Source organism: Callospermophilus lateralis, chromosome 1 (assembly GCF_048772815.1).
Source record: "Callospermophilus lateralis isolate mCalLat2 chromosome 1, mCalLat2.hap1, whole genome shotgun sequence".
Classification (NCBI taxonomy): Eukaryota; Metazoa; Chordata; class Mammalia; order Rodentia; family Sciuridae; genus Callospermophilus; species Callospermophilus lateralis.
In genome coordinates, this window is record NC_135305.1 from 206,949,035 (window position 1) to 206,965,891 (window position 16,857).

The following is a 16,857-nucleotide window of genomic DNA, read 5'->3' on the forward strand; positions in this document are numbered from 1 at the left end:
TGCAAAGAGAAATCATCTTACTTCTTCCCTTCTAGTTTAATGTCTTTTATTTTCTTGCCTAATTGCTCTGTTAGGACTTCTAGGACAGTATCCAGTGAAAGTGGGCATTTTTGTTATCTTCCTAATCTTGGAGGAAAAACTTTTAGTCTTTCATGATCTGTAAATTTTTTCATATATGTTTTCAAAGTTAAAGAACTTCAGAAGTTAAGGAAGGAACCATTTTATTAACCTAATTAACAACAATGTTGAAAAATCAGAGAGAAAAAAACAGTAGGTAAGGACTGCCTGGCGTATTTTGTGCAGGTATGTGGGTCTCCTACACTCTTCATTTTTCGTAGGTGTTAATAGTGACAAAAGAAAGAATAAAAGACGAATCAGAATATAAGAAAAGCAAAGCATCTTAATCAAAACTGACTGACCAGCACTGAATAAAATGACTTCGCCTTCACTCAATGAACAATCTCCCAAGAAAACTCAGCCTTGATTATAAGCTAAAACCAAAAAACCAGCACCTCACACCAAAGCCTTGAAAAGTTGAAGAAGGAATTTGGGAACCTGTCTTGCATATTGTCCCAGAAAGGGTCTCCTTCTGAAGTCCTGGCCTCTCAAGAGACATGCAAAGTGCCCTTGCCACTTCTGTTGAAAGATAGATAGTTTGTCTAAAAATACACAAGAGGGAACCGAAACATTTCAGAGATGGCAGAACTTGGGAGTAAGAAATCAAAAGAGGAAGGCAATATTATAGTTACAAACAAAAAGAGGAATGGAAATTAAATTATCTTACAAAGAAAGTCCAGAAGCTGATCCTCTTCCCTGACTCCTCCATCAAGAAAGGGAAGAAAACAGTTAATAGGAAATAGCTGCGAGAAAAATGATTCTCGGCACACTTTTCAGTTGAGAATTCAAGCAATCTGCAAGGAAGGGTTGTGTTGTTCTTTTGTTTTGTTTTGTTTTGTTTTGAGATGGGCTTTCATTATTTTTCTCCAGTTGGCCTTGACCTCATGATCCTCCTGCCTCAGCTTCCCAAGGAGCTGAGATGCATGAACCACAGTGTCAGACTGGGTGATTTCTTGACTAAAGGTGCATTAGAGCTGACAAGAGTTTTCTTCAAAACTTCTTTATCCCTCCCTTCCGTCTCAGAGGGGGACAGTGAGCTGAAGGGTCTCTGAAGTCTCCCAGGGTCACAGAGCTAACAAGGATCAGAGATAAGGATAGAAAAGTCCTCTTCTAATATCTGTCCTGTGCTCTGTTCCCTGGACTCATATCAAGATGATGGATTCTTTATACTGAATTGATGACACTCCCTTGAGCTTTGCTTAGTACCAGGTTTATATCTAAATCTGTGGCTCTCAGAGCAGGTGCCCAAGCAGCAGCAGCAGCAGCGGCAGCAGCATTTCCTGGGAATTTATTGGATGTGCACATTTCAGCCCCACCCCAGAATGAGAAGCTTTGAGGTTGTGATGCACTTTGCTGTGAGAACCACTGGTCCAAAAAAAAAATAATGTTTTACTCACTATGATAAGTAGGAATAATATGAATATGTATTTCACAGTTTACAAGATCTTGTATCCTGCTATTTTTAGTTGATGGGGTGAGTCCCCTCAAAATCTCTGTGAGCATAGAAAGTCAGTTGTCGGGGGTAGAGAGAGAAGAGGGGAGGGGAGGGGGGAGGGGAGATAGTAGAGGATAGGAAAGGCAGCAGAATACAACAGTCACCAGAATGGCAATATGTAAATCAATGGATGTGTAACTGATGTGATTCTGCAATCTGTATATGGGGTAAAAATGGGAGTTCATATCCCACTTGAATCAAAGTGTGAAATATGATATATCAAGAACTATGTAATGTTTTGAACAACCAACAATAAAAATTAATTTAAAAAAACAAATAAATAAAAAAATAGAGACGCCGGGCGCAGTGGCCCACGTCTGTAATCCCAGCTGCTTGGGAGACTGAGGCAGCAGGATTGCAAGTTGTCGGCAAATGAGCAAGGCCCAAGGTAACTTAGCAAGATCCTGTCTCAAATTAAAAAAAAAAAATTAAAGGGATGGAGAGGTGGCTCAGTGGTTCAATGTGCTGCTGGGTTCAATCCCCAGTACCGAAAAAAAATAAAATAAAATGGAGGGAAAAAAAAAAAAAGAAAGTCAGTTGTTGATATGCCTATCTTCTGGGCTCAAAGATAGGGTTCAGGGAAGGTAACTGGGGTACCTGGAAGGTCCAGACACCACAGGGCCCAAACTGCAACTGAGTCTTCTGCCTTGAAAACTAGCACAGTGACCCCAAGTCATATCATTTCTAGAAAAAATGGTGCCAATTATGGAAACTTTTTCAGAGTATTCTAAGCAATATAGACAGCGAGTCTTTTTGTTTGTTTGTTTTAGATTCCACATCTGAAAGAAAACATTGTGCTACTTGACTTTCTGAGTCTGACTAACTTTTCTTTACGTTATCATTTCCGGTTATATTCATTTTCGTGCATGACGTATTTCATTCCTGTTTATGGTTTTATTACAGATATATGTGTATCACATTTGTGATACGTATGTCACATTTTTCTTTTTTCATCCATTAATGGGGACCTAGTGTATTCCATAACTTGGCTCTTATGAATCGTGCCACAATAAACACAGGTATGCGGGTACCTCTGTAGTGTCTGACTTCAACTCCTTTGGGGAAATACTGAGGATTACTATAGCAAGATCATATAGCAGTTTTATTTTTAGTTCCTTGAGAAACCTATACACTGATTTCCATGGTGGCTCTTCAAGTTTACATTCCCATGAAAGTGTATAAGGGTTCCTTTTCCCCTACACTCTCCTCAGCATTTATTATTCTTCATAATATTGATGATGGCCCTTCTCACTGGGGTGAGATGAACTCTCAGTGTAGTTCTCATTTGCATTTTCCTGATGGCTAAAGATTTAAACTATTGTTTATATTAATACTGCACATTTGTACATTTTGGATAAATCTCTGTTCAGTTCATTTGCCCACTTATTGATTGGTATTATTATTATTATTATTATTATTATTATTATTATTATCATCATGTTGGGGAAATATTAGAGAAGAGGAAGGGAATTGTGAGGAGATTAAGAGAGGGTAGAGGGAAATGGATGTGATCAAACTATATGTATATTCAAACACACCACAATAAAATCCATCATTCTGTATAATCCATATGCACTAATTAAAAAAAAAAAAAGACGGCTAGGTTAATTGTGTAGTTGTACAGACAAAGAAATAGTAATAATACTAAGGGCTCCCATTTTATTTATTTATTCATTTATTTTTATTCTATTTTTTTAGTTGTCCGTGGACCTTTGTGTATTTATTTGTGGTGCCTCACACATGCTAGACAAGTGCTCTACCACTAAGTCAGTCCCCAACCCCCAGGGCTCCCATTTTCTAAGTCCTTGTATGTGATCCTGTCAGGCAGGAAGCTGAGTCTCAGAGAAACAAAGATGCCTGCCCAGGGCCACCTGCGGGGCCTGGTGGAAATGGGGTCAGAATGTGGGCTGACTGGCTTCAGGACCTGTCTGCCTAGGGAAGACGCGTAGTTTGCACTTGGTCATCCAGACCATTATGGGGCAAAACTTGGCCATTACCCAGTGCTTTTCACTGTCCACCTAGCACCCTTTCTACTAAAGAAAATGCCATTTCTCTAGACCATCCCCTGGAAAGCATGGGAAAATACAGACTGGTCCTCCTCAAGAGTTGAAGATTCTGCAGTCTAGGGTAGAGCCCATGAATTGGCATTTCTAATAATATCCCAAGTAATGCTCATGCTGCTAGTCTTTGGACTCCAACTTTGAAGAGCAAAACTCTACACACCCACACTGAAGATTAATGAAGTTGATGTGATATATAAGAACCCAAATTCTGAGCCTGGTATCTCCACTCCCAATCAGTAGCATACATAGAATTCCAACCACTTGCCCTTTAGCTTCTCATCCACAGCCTTATTTCCTTTCCCTTCCACTGCCTTCTCTCCAGCTACTTCAAACCAGGTCACTCCCATCGGCCTCCCAACTCATTACCCAGTCAGTTTCTTTGGCTACCATTAATACAACCCACCCCCACCACGTTTGCTTAGCAAAGTTTCAATTCCTTAAGGTGAGTTTGGGCATTTAAACCCTGCTGTTCTTCTTCATTGTGTAAAACTCCTGAGTTTATCAGTTGAGGTCTTCCATGACCTCTGTGTATCAAACCAGCATCTTAGCCTTTTCCTCAACAATACGCTTTCACCATATACTTGATCCTATCACTCTTGGCTCATGCAATTTTCTCTGTGTAGGACGTGCTCCCTCAGCATCTCCACAGATTTATATCTTTCAAGGTTCTCAAATGCCCTTCCTTTCTTGGAGAATATCATGAAAACACCCATCAATAGCTCCTCCTTTCTGCGGAGCCTCCAGAGCCAGAGGTCTACGTTTGTGATCATTATCTTATGTTGCTTTGGTATACATTTCTCCAGCTTAGCACATTGTTACCCCCTTAGGTACAAACACCTGATTGTGTTGTGCATCTTTTTATTTTATTAGCAGGGTCTTCAGAACTCTTTAGGCTCCTAATCAGCATTTTACAGATGAATACCTACATCCTGTTTCCAGCCATATTCATTCATATTTGAAGTGAAGTGTTAACTTCCCCTAATATCGATCTAAGGATTAAATAATAAAAGTCAGTGCAAATCCATTAACAAACCTGGAAGGCAATTTAATGAAAAATTAGAATATCTTGTGGCTCAGTGGTAGAGCGCTCGCCTAGCACATGGAAAGCACTGGGTTCGATCCTCAGCACCACATAAATGAAATAAAGATATTGTGTCCACCTACAACTAAGAAATAAATATTTTTTAAAAATTGAAAGGGCTAGTCATTACACCTTGCCCATTCAAGTCATTCTAACTTTAAAGTCAGGTAAATCTTGGCCAAGTTAATGAATCAAGGGGAATGATGACAAACTATAGTCCCCAGCTAGTCCTGCATTCTCCAGAGCCCTCCAGTAATAAAATAGACTTTATGATAATACCTCATGCATAGTAAAATTCTGGGTTCTCTTGGCAGTGAAACAAAATATAAGAGAAGTCTGAGATGCCCTTGTGTCTGGCTGCCACAGTCTTCTGAGAATGACAGGCCATATGCAGCCATTAAAATTGTGTTTAATTTACAACATGGAAAAACTTAGTTTTCTTTAGTGGAAAAACTTGGTTTTCCTTATTAGAAAAACAAGACAAGTACAAAAACTTATATATGATATGACTACAATTCTATATACACAATTTTAAAATCAAATCAAATCTGTAAGTTGAGGGAAAATGGAGCAGGAGTCACAAAATTGGGCTCACAAATGATGGATGATTGTGTTTCCCTTTATTTTTATTTTCTAAAATGTTTGGATGTTCTATGATAGACGTGTTATTTTAATTGAAGTGGTGTTCACATAACGAAGTGCATTCACAATGGTGTGCTCTACCTCTAACACATTTCCATCACTCCAAAACAAAGCCCTACACCCATCAATCAGCCTCTCCCCATTCTTCCTTCTCCCAACCCCTGTAAATACCAATCAGCCTTCATCACTGTGGGTTTACCTTTTCTAAATATTCCATATAAATGGAGCTTTTACATTTGGCTTCTTTCACTTAGCAAGTTTTAAAGGCTTATCCCCTTCTCAGCATGTATCAGTACTTAATTTCTTTTTATGCATAAGTATATGTGGAGACCACAATTGACTTATGTGTTCCTCATTGAAGGGCATTTGGGTTATTTCTACCTTTTGGCTATTGTGAATAGTGCTACTATGAATATTCATATACAAGGATATGATGACCTGTTTTCAGTTCTTAGAGGTTTATATTGGAACTAGAAATGCAGAGTCATATAATAATTCTATGTTTTAGCTTTTTATAGGTACTGTCAAACTGTTTCAAGTCTGCTGCATCATTTTACATTCCCACCAGCAATGTAATAGAGTTCCAATTTCTTCAAGTCCTATCAACATTTTTTATTTTCCATTAAAAATATTATGGTCATCCTAATGGTGTAAAGTGTATCTTGTGGTTTTGACTTGCATTTCCTAATGACTAATGATATTGGCTTGCATTTTCCTGTGCTTATTGATCATTTCTTACTTGGAGACATGTCTTTTTAAGTGTTTTAACCATTTTTAAACTGCTTTGTCTTTGTTGAGATATAGTCATTCTTTTGTTTGTTTGTTTGTTTGTTTGTTGCAGTACTGGGGTTCAAACCCATGACCTCAAGCTTACTAATCAAGTATGAGACTCTACTCACTGAGTTATATCCCCAGACCTAGACCTTCTTTATATATTCTGGATATTAGGACCTTATCAGTTATATGATTTGCAAATATTTTCCTTATCCTATAGATTATCGTTCCACTTTACTGATAGTGCCCTTTAGAACACAAAAGTTTTTAATTTTGATAAAACTACAATTTAATTTTTTGATACGTATGGATTTGATGTCATATTTAACAATTAATAGATAAATCAAAGATGATGAAGATTTACCTTCATATTATCATCTGAGAGTTTTAAAATCTTAACTTTCATATTTAGGTCACTGATCCACTTTTAGACAATTTTTGTAGATAATGTGAGAAAGAGGTCCAACCAACTTGACTCTTTCCATGTATACATCCAGTTATACCAGCACAATTTATTAAAGAGTCTATCCTTTCCCCACCTAATAGTCTTGACAGCCTTGTTGAACATTCAGTAGCAAAGAATGCATGAGTTTATTTCTGAACTCTCAATTCTATCCCATTGATCTGTTTGTATGCTAGTCCCACACTATTTTGGTTATTGTATATTTGTAATGTATTTTGAAACCAAGTTTTTTAATCCATGAATATTGGCTGCCTTTGCTTTATTTAGATATTCTTTATATTCTTTTATAATTTTTGTAGTTTTAGTAAACAAGCCTTTCATTGGTTAAGTTTACTTGTAGGTATTTTATTATGTGATGCTATTATAAATTAAACTATTTTCCAAATTTTCGTGTTGGATTGTTCATTTCTGATGTATAGAAATGCAACCAATTCTGTGTGTCAATCTTGTACTCTGCAACTTTGCCAAATTTTTTATATTAATCCTGGTAAGGATTTCAATGGATTATTTGGCATTTTCTACATATATAAGATCATGTCATCTTGGAATATAGTTTTGTTTCTTGCTTTTTTCATCTTGATGTCTTTTATTTCCTTTTCTTACCTAATTCCAATAGCTAGAACTTCTAGTTTGATGTTAAATAGCAGTTATGAAAATGAGCATCCTTGTCTTATAACTGGTCTTAGAAATCATTCAGTCTTTCACTACTGAGCATGTTATTAACTGTGGTGTTTTGACAAATGCTATTATGTTCAGGAAGTTCCTTTCTGTTCCATTTTTTTTCAAATATCTTTTGTCTTGAGGTATATTGTATTTTTTTCCCCTGTGTCAACTAAGATGCGGAGGTGAATTATTTTATTTTGCCTTTTTTCTGTTAACGTGGTATATTGCATTGCTTGGTCTTTTTATGTCAACTCATCTACATTCTCTGAATAAATCTCACTTGGTCGTGGTGTATAATCCTTGTAATGTATTGTTGGATTCTGTTTGTAATAACTTGTTGAGAATTTTTGCATCTATCATGAGAGATATTGGTCTCCAACATTTTCATGATGTCACCTTGGCTTTACTCTCATGGCAAGACTGGCTTTATAGAATAAGTGAGGAAGTGTTCCCTTTTCCTCTATTTTTGGTAAAACTGTCAGAAGTATTGATGCTAAATTTTTAAAAAATGTTTAGAAAACTTACCAGTAAGGCCATCTGACCCAGAATGTGTGTGCGTATGTGTGTGTGTGTACACACATACACAGAGGTTTGTTTTGTTTTGTTTTTGTTTTTTGGTGGAGGGATATTTTTCATTACTGGCTCCATCTATTTTTTTTTAATAGATCTTTTTGGATTTTCTACTTCTATTTCTTCTTGAGTCAATTTTTTTTTTGCAATTGTTAGAGTTTCTAGAAATTTGTTCACTTCCTTCTAGGTGATCTCATTTGTTGGTGTACAGTTATTCATGATATTTTCTTATGATTTTTTTATGTCTGTAAAGTTGGCAGTAATAGCCCCCACTTTCATGTGATTTTCATTATTTGCATCTTCTCTTTTTTCTTAATCATTTTAGATGAAGGTTTGTCAAACGGTTGATTGTTCAGAAAATCAAATTTTGCTTTCAACATGCGTTACTTTGAAACAGTACTGTGTGCCTGAGCTGCACTGCAGATGGGTTGTCCACCCGACTCTAGTTCTTCCCCCACCACCCCAAATGTTTATGGTTCCTGCAACATCATGTAGCAGCATCGTGTATGGTTCCCCAACCAACCATGGTTGATTGGTTCATCTCAAGATCTCCGCCACCTGTTGCCCACCCAGAGCGAGGCCAGAAATGCCCACCCATCAGAATCTCTGCCACATCCAGCTCTGTGGGCTTCTTTTCATGCCACCTATGTGTGCAAAAAGCATAACCTGAATTTCCTGATGTTGGCCAGAGCACTATGCCCTCCCTGGGACACCTCAGAAGCCACAACAACAGGTAGAAAACTTCATCCTGCAGGCACTAGGAAACCTCATCCTGCAGGCACTCTGCAAGCCTTGGGGCAGGGAGGCCAGCAAGGTGTGACTGAGTTTCTCATTCCCCAACTTGCCACTGCCATGTCCTGGGGGCATCTGTGAATTCCTTCTAAGGGCTCTACCCTCTCCCCAATCCTCCTTGCTACAGCAGGAGACATCATACTGAGATCCGAGGTTAGTCATAGAGCATCTGAACCCCAGAACACAGAATTAACTCCTTAATACAGGCTTGAAACAAATCCTCTTCAGTCACTTGAGAGAGCTTTTCAGCAAGAAAACGTGGTAAAGATCCTGAGTTCTTTTTTTTTTCCCTCCCCAAAGTTTACGCGACCTGAAAATATGGAAACATCTGATCAACTACCTTTACGTTCTTAGTTAATAAAGACTTGACTATTTTGATGACCTTTTATTTCTATTTTTAATCATTTGGATGCCTTAGTGAACTCCCAAGATGGGGAAAACATCAGGCCTCCCTCCCTACTCGACATTTTCTTTCTTTGAGTCGCTGCCTTTATTCTGGTTACTTTATGCTGCTTTGTCACTTAAAACGAAAATAGTTTGTTATTTTTATGATGAAGACATAAACTAAAGCAGATAGGAATTGGAAAACTACTTTTTCTGTGGGTACCCTATTAGTCCCTGATCGTGTTTAACTAAAACCAAAGGTACAGAATCCTAGAACTCACTAATCTATTTTTGTAATCACAGGAAACATGTAAACCAGAGAAACCACAATGAACCAAAAGCAACTGTGAAGACAAGAGGCAAGAATATATATATATATATAATATATATACACATACATACATACCCACACATATATATATGTCCACTGCAGAGGACACAGACTGTTACCAGGGCGTCATCAAAGTACCATCAGGCCACTGATGGACCTTTCTGCCTTCTTGTCTCACCACGGATTCTCTCCATCCCTGCTTTCCCCACATTTGCATGGGGTTCAGCCACAGGAGGTGCTGGCAGAGATCAGAGGGTGGGAGCAAAAGGCTAGAGCGACTTTCAGGACCCTTTTTTCCTCTGTTGTCCTGTTCTGCAAAGTTCTAATGAGAACTCGGGTGATACTGGCTATTTTTGGTTTGGGGACTCTTCAAGTTCTCAGAAGGAAAAAAAAAAATTGCTTTGCCTCAACCCTGATAATTTCTCAGTTGGAATAGACAAAAGACAGTTAACCAAGAGGGAGGAAAAAAGAAGTATATTAACATGGATATTTCATATCTAGGTAGCATACATCCAGGGAATGAATGATTCTCAAGCAGGCGGCTTTGGATTTCAGCTTATAAAGCATCTTCAATGAAGAACAGTAAAATTTAAGAGAAATGACAAGACAAAGGAAAAGGAATTTGAGTTTCTAAGGGTGGAAAGTTGTGGGAAGGCAAATAAATGGCAGATAAAGATTGGTTAGAAAAGCATGTTAATGCAAATTCTTCTGGTACCGTTTCCCTGTTGATAAGGATCTGAAGTTGTCTCTGGTGGTTAACCTTTGCTCTCTCTGGTAGAAGGGGTGTGGGACACTTTCTGCCTTTATAAAATCTATGTATTATTTTAGAGGGAAGGCAGAGAACTTTTCTGCATCTGCTCCTTCCAAATTACTTTCAGCTCATCGATCCTAATGCCAAAGAAGAATATTTTGGGGTGCACATTCTGGACTCCCACAAACCATAGGAGTCTTAGTTTCTGATGTTGCTAGACTCTGGACACCTCACCACCCCGTTGGATCTCTCAACCCTGGTTGCCCTTCTGTAAGTACTTTCCAATTTATACAATCTCTTGCAAATTTCAGCCACAGGTATCACTAGTTTCCTGAGGTCAGATAGGATTTAAATCCTGGCTCTGCTGTCACCTACTTCAGCACCTCTCCTTAATGACAAAATGACAGGACTAGACCCAGTGATCTCTAGTATGCCGATAGAAATGTAAAGTGGTCCTAATTGGAGGCAGCAAACTTCTTGGGTCTTGACCTTCCCTATCTTGGGTTGAATAAAAAAAAAAAACAAAACTGGTGGCAAGATCCTGGATCAGGAGATTCCAGACATAGCAGGACACCCTGTTCCTGAACAAGGAAGGAAAGGAGTGCCTTCTAAAGAAAACTCTGAGGCCATCCTTGCTTAGCACAAAAACCTAGTCTTACACGGTACCCATGGTATCCCCGGTTAAACTTACTCATTTCTAGAAAGGATACCTGGACTGCACTGAGGGTCTCTTGCTATTGTTATCCTGGACTGGCTGTATCCTTCAACTCTCCCCTCTGCACACGGCTCAGGTGAAGCTGTTTGTCCCTCATTGAGTGCCTACTGTGTGCCAGATACTATACTAGCTGTTTTATGTTCATTTAGCCCTTACAGGCTTCAGAGATCTTATGATTCTCGGGGAAGTGGAAGCTTAGAAATTTGCGAAGGACATAGCATGAGGTCCTCACCCCAGGGCCTGCTGAATTCTAGAGAGTTCCAGGGACTGGCTCAGATGATCCCACCTAAGACCTATTGGACCTTCGGGATCGTTCTTACACTGTAGAATTTTGTTTTCTCTTAACAAAATATCTTTCAGAGGAGTGGGACCTATAATAAGTGAGACTATTCTTGCTGAGGATGTCCCTGACCCCACAGATCATTTAGCTATCACTTTCATTAAATGTTTGATCTAATTAAAGTTTTAGAACAGATCCTAAATTCACAGTACTGAAACCAGTGCACACGGTCACAGTAAAACCCCATCGCGTTTCCTGCACCACAGCAAACAGCCCCCTTGCATTTATCCTCTAGGAAATGCTCAGTTCTGCTGTTTTTATGTCATGCAAATGATCACAAGTAGCAGGGCAGCAAGTGGAAAAGTTCCAGATGCAGAGACCCATCAGATAAAGAAGCCAGTATCGTTAGATGTCAGAACAGATGTACAGGGACTCCCTGACTCACAATCAAGGTTGCACAAGCAAGATTTCAAAATCAATCCTCCTCTGGAGACCTCAGCCCAGTAGTGTTCAACGTTCCTGTCTGGAAAAGAAGAACTGTATCTTCTTGATGCTTTTTTTTTTAATCTTCACCATCACTTGCCCTTATATCTCCGCCTTCTCTTTCTGCAGGAAACTTTATTTCCTACTTCTGCACACCAAGTTTCTACCTCCAGATCCGTCTGGTGCACTTGCTGAGAAGCCTGAAACACTGGGGCCACCTGGAAGAAGCCATCCACTGGTGAGTCGCCGGGGATTTTTCCACTACTTTAGGAACCAGAGACTCAAAGCTGGAAGTGCAGGGTGCAGGTTTACCTGAGGGGCTGCATTAGCAGATGTTAAGAAGATCCTGATGACAGTGAGGAAATGCAGGATGGCACACGTTGTGACTTTCCCTGGGACTTAGGTGATGGCAAAAAGTGGACAACAAAGAAGTAAGAACAGCTGCTCTGTTCAACCACCCTCCAAGCTCCCATGGGCTCTTTCTGTGCCTCTGAGCATGCAGGGGCTTCCAGAGCTGGAACTTTCTATCTTGAAATCTTTCCCTCTTTTCCCTGTAGGGGACAATTCAGACTCTGGACCAAAATGTACCTCTTGCCTCCACTCAGGAGGTCCACTGAGACTGAAGGGAGAAATTTCTTTTTTTCTGAGAGGTGGCTGCTCCCTATCAGTTCTGGATGATCTGTCCTCATTCTTGAAATGACACCTAGGACAGGGCCACTATAGTAGGAGCCCGGTGCTAGCTAGCTGTGCTGAAGTTTAAGTTCATGAGTCTGCACACAGTAATTAACACAGCACCTGCAGCTTCAGGGGCACTGAAGTTGGAATTCTTTAGTGGGTGCATTTTTTTCCCAACTTAGATCTTATTTAGTTTCTCCAATTTTCAATACTTTGACTTGGTGGTGTGAACTGTGGCAGTCACAGGAGAGAGGGAAAGATTGGGTTTATGGATAGATGAAAACAAATGTGTAGTCACTGCCAGGAAAAAAAAAAAATCAAGTCCTAGGGCTGTAGGTCCTTCTTGTTTTTGTTATTATCATTACCAAGAGTTTCATGTGCTCAAGCAGTGAATGTTGACTAGTACCTCTTTTTGATAGATGAAATCATAAGAGCTTGACATGGAAGCATAATCCAGTCATTGACCCTGAGAGGCATACAATGTGTGGAAGATCATGTGACATGTGCCTATTTGGCTGTGTAAGGTGGTTTGACAGAGCGTGCACATTAGGCTTCACAGAGAGGGGAAATTGGAGCAGGAGGTATTAAAGGATGAATAGGTGCTCACTGACATTTTAGAATGCAGAGGAACAAGTACATACAAAACCACTGATGCATGAAGGAGATAGTGAGCTTGGGAGTAAATGGAGAGAAGAAGGCTGTAGCTAAAGGACATTTTATTGGGAACCTGAGAAGTGACTGGAGATGAAGCTAAGAAACTAGCTTAAAAAGGCCCTGCTGAGCCGTCTGGCTGTTGTCTTTAAGATTCTGCCATATACAGGTCATGGGGTTCCTGGAGGTTTTAGGCTGAGAAGCTCATGATGCAATTTCAGCTTTAGAGAAGACATATTGAAAAGGAACATGGCTACGGACCAGCCAGGAGCAAAGGAAAGACCACAACAAAGCAAGGGCTGAGGAGTTGATGAGACAAGAAACCGACATTTGAAAGAGATGCAGAGGGGAGAAATCTGAGAGGTCTTTGTTGACTTTTATGACAATAATAACTCAGAGCCTCTCTCTCCCCTAGAGCCTATGCTAAATCTTCACTTATCTCTAATGGTCTTCGTAGCAACTCAATGCTTTATATGCAAGGCAACTAATACTTGAAAACTGTCACTGACCTCAAATCACACAACTTAGACATTGGAGGGAAGATTCCGATCCAGGTCCATTTGGCTGCAAAGATCTGACCCCAAGTTTTCTGAAGAGGAAGGGTTCCAGGGTAATGCCAAGTGTTGTTTCTTAGACAACAAAGTAACAATTAAGATAAGGATCCCACAACCTGGAGCAAATTTCAGGGAATGCTTAGTTTGTGGCTGGTTGAATGTGTGGTACCTGCTTGAGGCCTGTATTGCTCACTGATGAATCTCCAGTGCCTAAAACAAGACTATGAATCATAGCGGGCACTCCATAAACATTGGTGAAGCAAATAAATCCATGGGGAGATAAGCAGAGGACAATAAAAAGTTTGACTCTGAGATTCAGGGAAAAGGTGCAACTTGAAGAAGGGATTTTGAGAAGCATTAGCACACAGGGCGGTCAGACACTGAGATTGACTGAGATGATTCAGGAAGAACTTTGGAGCAAAAATAAAAGGCAAATGATAAGAAATGAAAGCCAAGAAATCATAAGAGCTTGACATGGAAGCATGATCCAGTCATTGACCTTGAGAGGCATACAATGTGTAGAAGATCATGTGACATGTGCTTATTTGGCATAAGGGCTTCAGTACATGAGGGCTCATATGGTGTGGGCAGGGGGGAGAGATGCCAACAAAGACATTAATAAGAGGTTGTCAGAAAAGAGCTTCCTCCTAGAAGCAAAGAGCTTTAAGTGGAGAACGTTAGCAAAAGATCAATTGCTCTATGAAGATGAAATTGGAACAAAGTTAAGGCATTTGAAAATTGGGTTGTCATAGCAACCTCAGCAAGAAAAGTGGAGGTAAAAAGTTGCTTTTGGCTGCAAGTAATAGAAAATGCAATTCACGATGGCTTTTTCTTTCCCATCAAATGATGATGTTAGAAAATGAGCAGTTCTCATCTGCTGGGACTTTTCATCGCTTCTCTCTAGTTCTCTGGGTTTCTTGTTCATGGTCCCAAGCATCAAGCCCAGATAAGACAAGCTGCAAAAGTCAAAGAGCAGGAAGTGTTTCTTCTGTGTCTCTCTTACCTTTCCAGAAGATTCACTTGTCCAAGGCTGGATCACAAGCCTGTGTGCTACCTGCAGAGGAGCTAAAGAAAGTTAAGCATGCAGAAGTTTTAGTTAAGCAGGAATGATGCTGGTTTGGGGGAGACAAAGGCATTGGAAATGGCTGTTGGGTGGACAAACCAGTGTCTGATAAAAAGAATAAAAGGGAAATGGGGCACTTGCTTTCAAGGAGATGGTTGTGAAGGAGAGACACCAAAGACCAGAAAGTTGCTTCAGTTGCAAGGCTGTTTGGACCATGGATGGTGACATGTTTGTTATGCGGTCCTCATTTCATTCTCTTTTACAGAACAGGGGAAAATGGAAGACAGGGACACGTTACCCCAGTTCATCCACAATATATTGTCCACATCTCATTCTTTGTTTATAAGAAGTAATAAAGGAAGCAATGAAGAATCCACCACCACATATGACTATGACTACAGCAGTCCCTGTTACAAACCCGACGTGAAGCACATTGGAGCCCTGCTCCTGCCCCCGCTCTACTCTCTGGTGTTCATCTTTGGTTTCGTGGGCAACCTGCTGGTAGTTCTCACCCTGATCAACTGCAAAAAGCTAAAGAGCATGACTGACATCTACCTGCTCAATTTGGCCATCTCCGACCTGCTTTTCCTTCTCACTCTCCCATTCTGGGCTCACTATGCTGCAAATGAATGGATCTTTGGAGATGTCATGTGTAAGTCACTCACGGGGATGTATCAAATTGGTTATTTTGGAGGAATCTTTTTCATCATCCTCCTGACAATTGATAGGTACCTGGCCATTGTCCACGCTGTGTTTGCTTTAAAAGCAAGGACTGTCACCTTCGGGGTGGTGACAAGTGTCATCACCTGGGTGGCGGCCGTGTTTGCCTCTGTCCCAGGAATCATCTTTACTAGATTCCAAGAAGAAAATTCTCATCACTCCTGTGGCCCATATTTTCCATTAAAATGGAAGAACTTTCATACAATAATGAGGAATGTCTTGAGCCTGGTGCTGCCCCTGCTTGTCATGGTCATCTGCTACTCGGGGATCCTGAGAACCCTGCTTCGGTGTCGGAATGAGAGGAAGAGACACAAGGCTGTGAGGCTCATCTTCACCATCATGATTGTCTACTTTCTTTTCTGGGCTCCCTACAACATCGTCCTCCTCCTGACCACTTTCCAGGAACTCTTTGGCCTGAGTAACTGTGAGAGCACCAGTCAGCTGGACCGAGCCATGCAGGTGACAGAGACTCTCGGGATGACGCACTGTTGCATCAACCCTGTCATCTACGCCTTTGTCGGGGAGAAGTTCAGAAGGTATCTCTCGGTGTTCTTCCGGAAGCACATCGCCAAGCATCTCTGCAAACAGTGTCCAGTTTTCTACAGGGAGACAGCAGATCGAGTGAGCTCCACATACACCCCTTCCACTGGGGAGCAGGATGTCTCAGTTGGCTTGTAAAATGAGTGACAATTTGCTTTTTGTACTTTAAGGGAGATGACAATCCATATGTACTCAAGCCTCTGCTGAAGAAGAAAGATCTATAAAATCTATAAAATCAGGCACCCAGGAACCTCAGGGCCGTGCCAGGAGAGACTCATGTCACTCTCTGTATCTCTAATGCATGCTCAGGGAATATTCCAGAACAACTGGGGCTGCTGTTCCTGCCTCCTGGTGCCTTCCTTCCCCCGCAGTCCTTATCATGTCACTCTTGACTGTACAATTGTCCCTACTCCAAAAGACAGTTTGTGAAGGTCCAGAGGAGCAGACCAAGGGAGCATGTGAAGGAAACTGCACACACACATGCCCCTCGACGGTCACAGGAGAGAAACAGCCAATGGTGGGGACACGGAGTCATGTCCTCGAGGCAAGGAGACTGGAGACAGGAGTGACAGAGGCTCCTGCATTGAAAATCACACGTCTTGGCCTGCGACTCTCAGTGTCTAAATTGCCAGGCCGGGTAAGCCTAGAGGAGGAAGGTTCTAGATGGGTTGGGAACAAATGTTTCCTAGTCTACCTTCCAGAGCTTTATTTTTTGATACAGGCATAGAGTTCAGACATTTTTTTTTTAAAATAGAAAAATAAAATAAGCCTGAAAATTGTAACTTGCATGAAGAAGTGTTCTTTAAAGAGTTGCTCATTTAATTATTGTATTAATTAAAGAGACAACTCTGGCTTTGAGCTTAAAAGCTTGGAGCCTGACGTGTGCTTGGGAGCCTGGGGACCTGACGCAGCTGCCTGAGAGAATGTGTTCTCCCCAAATGTATTTTTCTGTCATTACAAAGTCATGGATTTAAACATTTTCAAGTGCTTCAATGCCCTGCAGATGGCCTTGCTGATGACGAGTGGTCCCCTGTGGGCCAGAGGGAACTC

The 16,857-nt window shown here is 40.6% G+C and overlaps 1 protein-coding gene across 1 annotated transcript; it reads left to right on the top strand.

Moving 5' to 3' along the window:
- Window positions 1-11,759: 11,759 nt before the first annotated feature.
- LOC143409469 (C-C chemokine receptor type 2-like) lies at window positions 11,760-16,629 on the top strand. The gene is made up of 2 exons (XM_076869770.2): window positions 11,760-11,842; window positions 14,813-16,629. The coding sequence occupies exon 2, from the start codon at window positions 14,824-14,826 to the stop codon at window positions 15,943-15,945; it is 1,122 nt and encodes a 373-aa protein (XP_076725885.2). The 5' UTR covers window positions 11,760-11,842; window positions 14,813-14,823; the 3' UTR covers window positions 15,946-16,629.
- The last annotated feature ends 228 nt before the right edge of the window (window positions 16,630-16,857 follow it).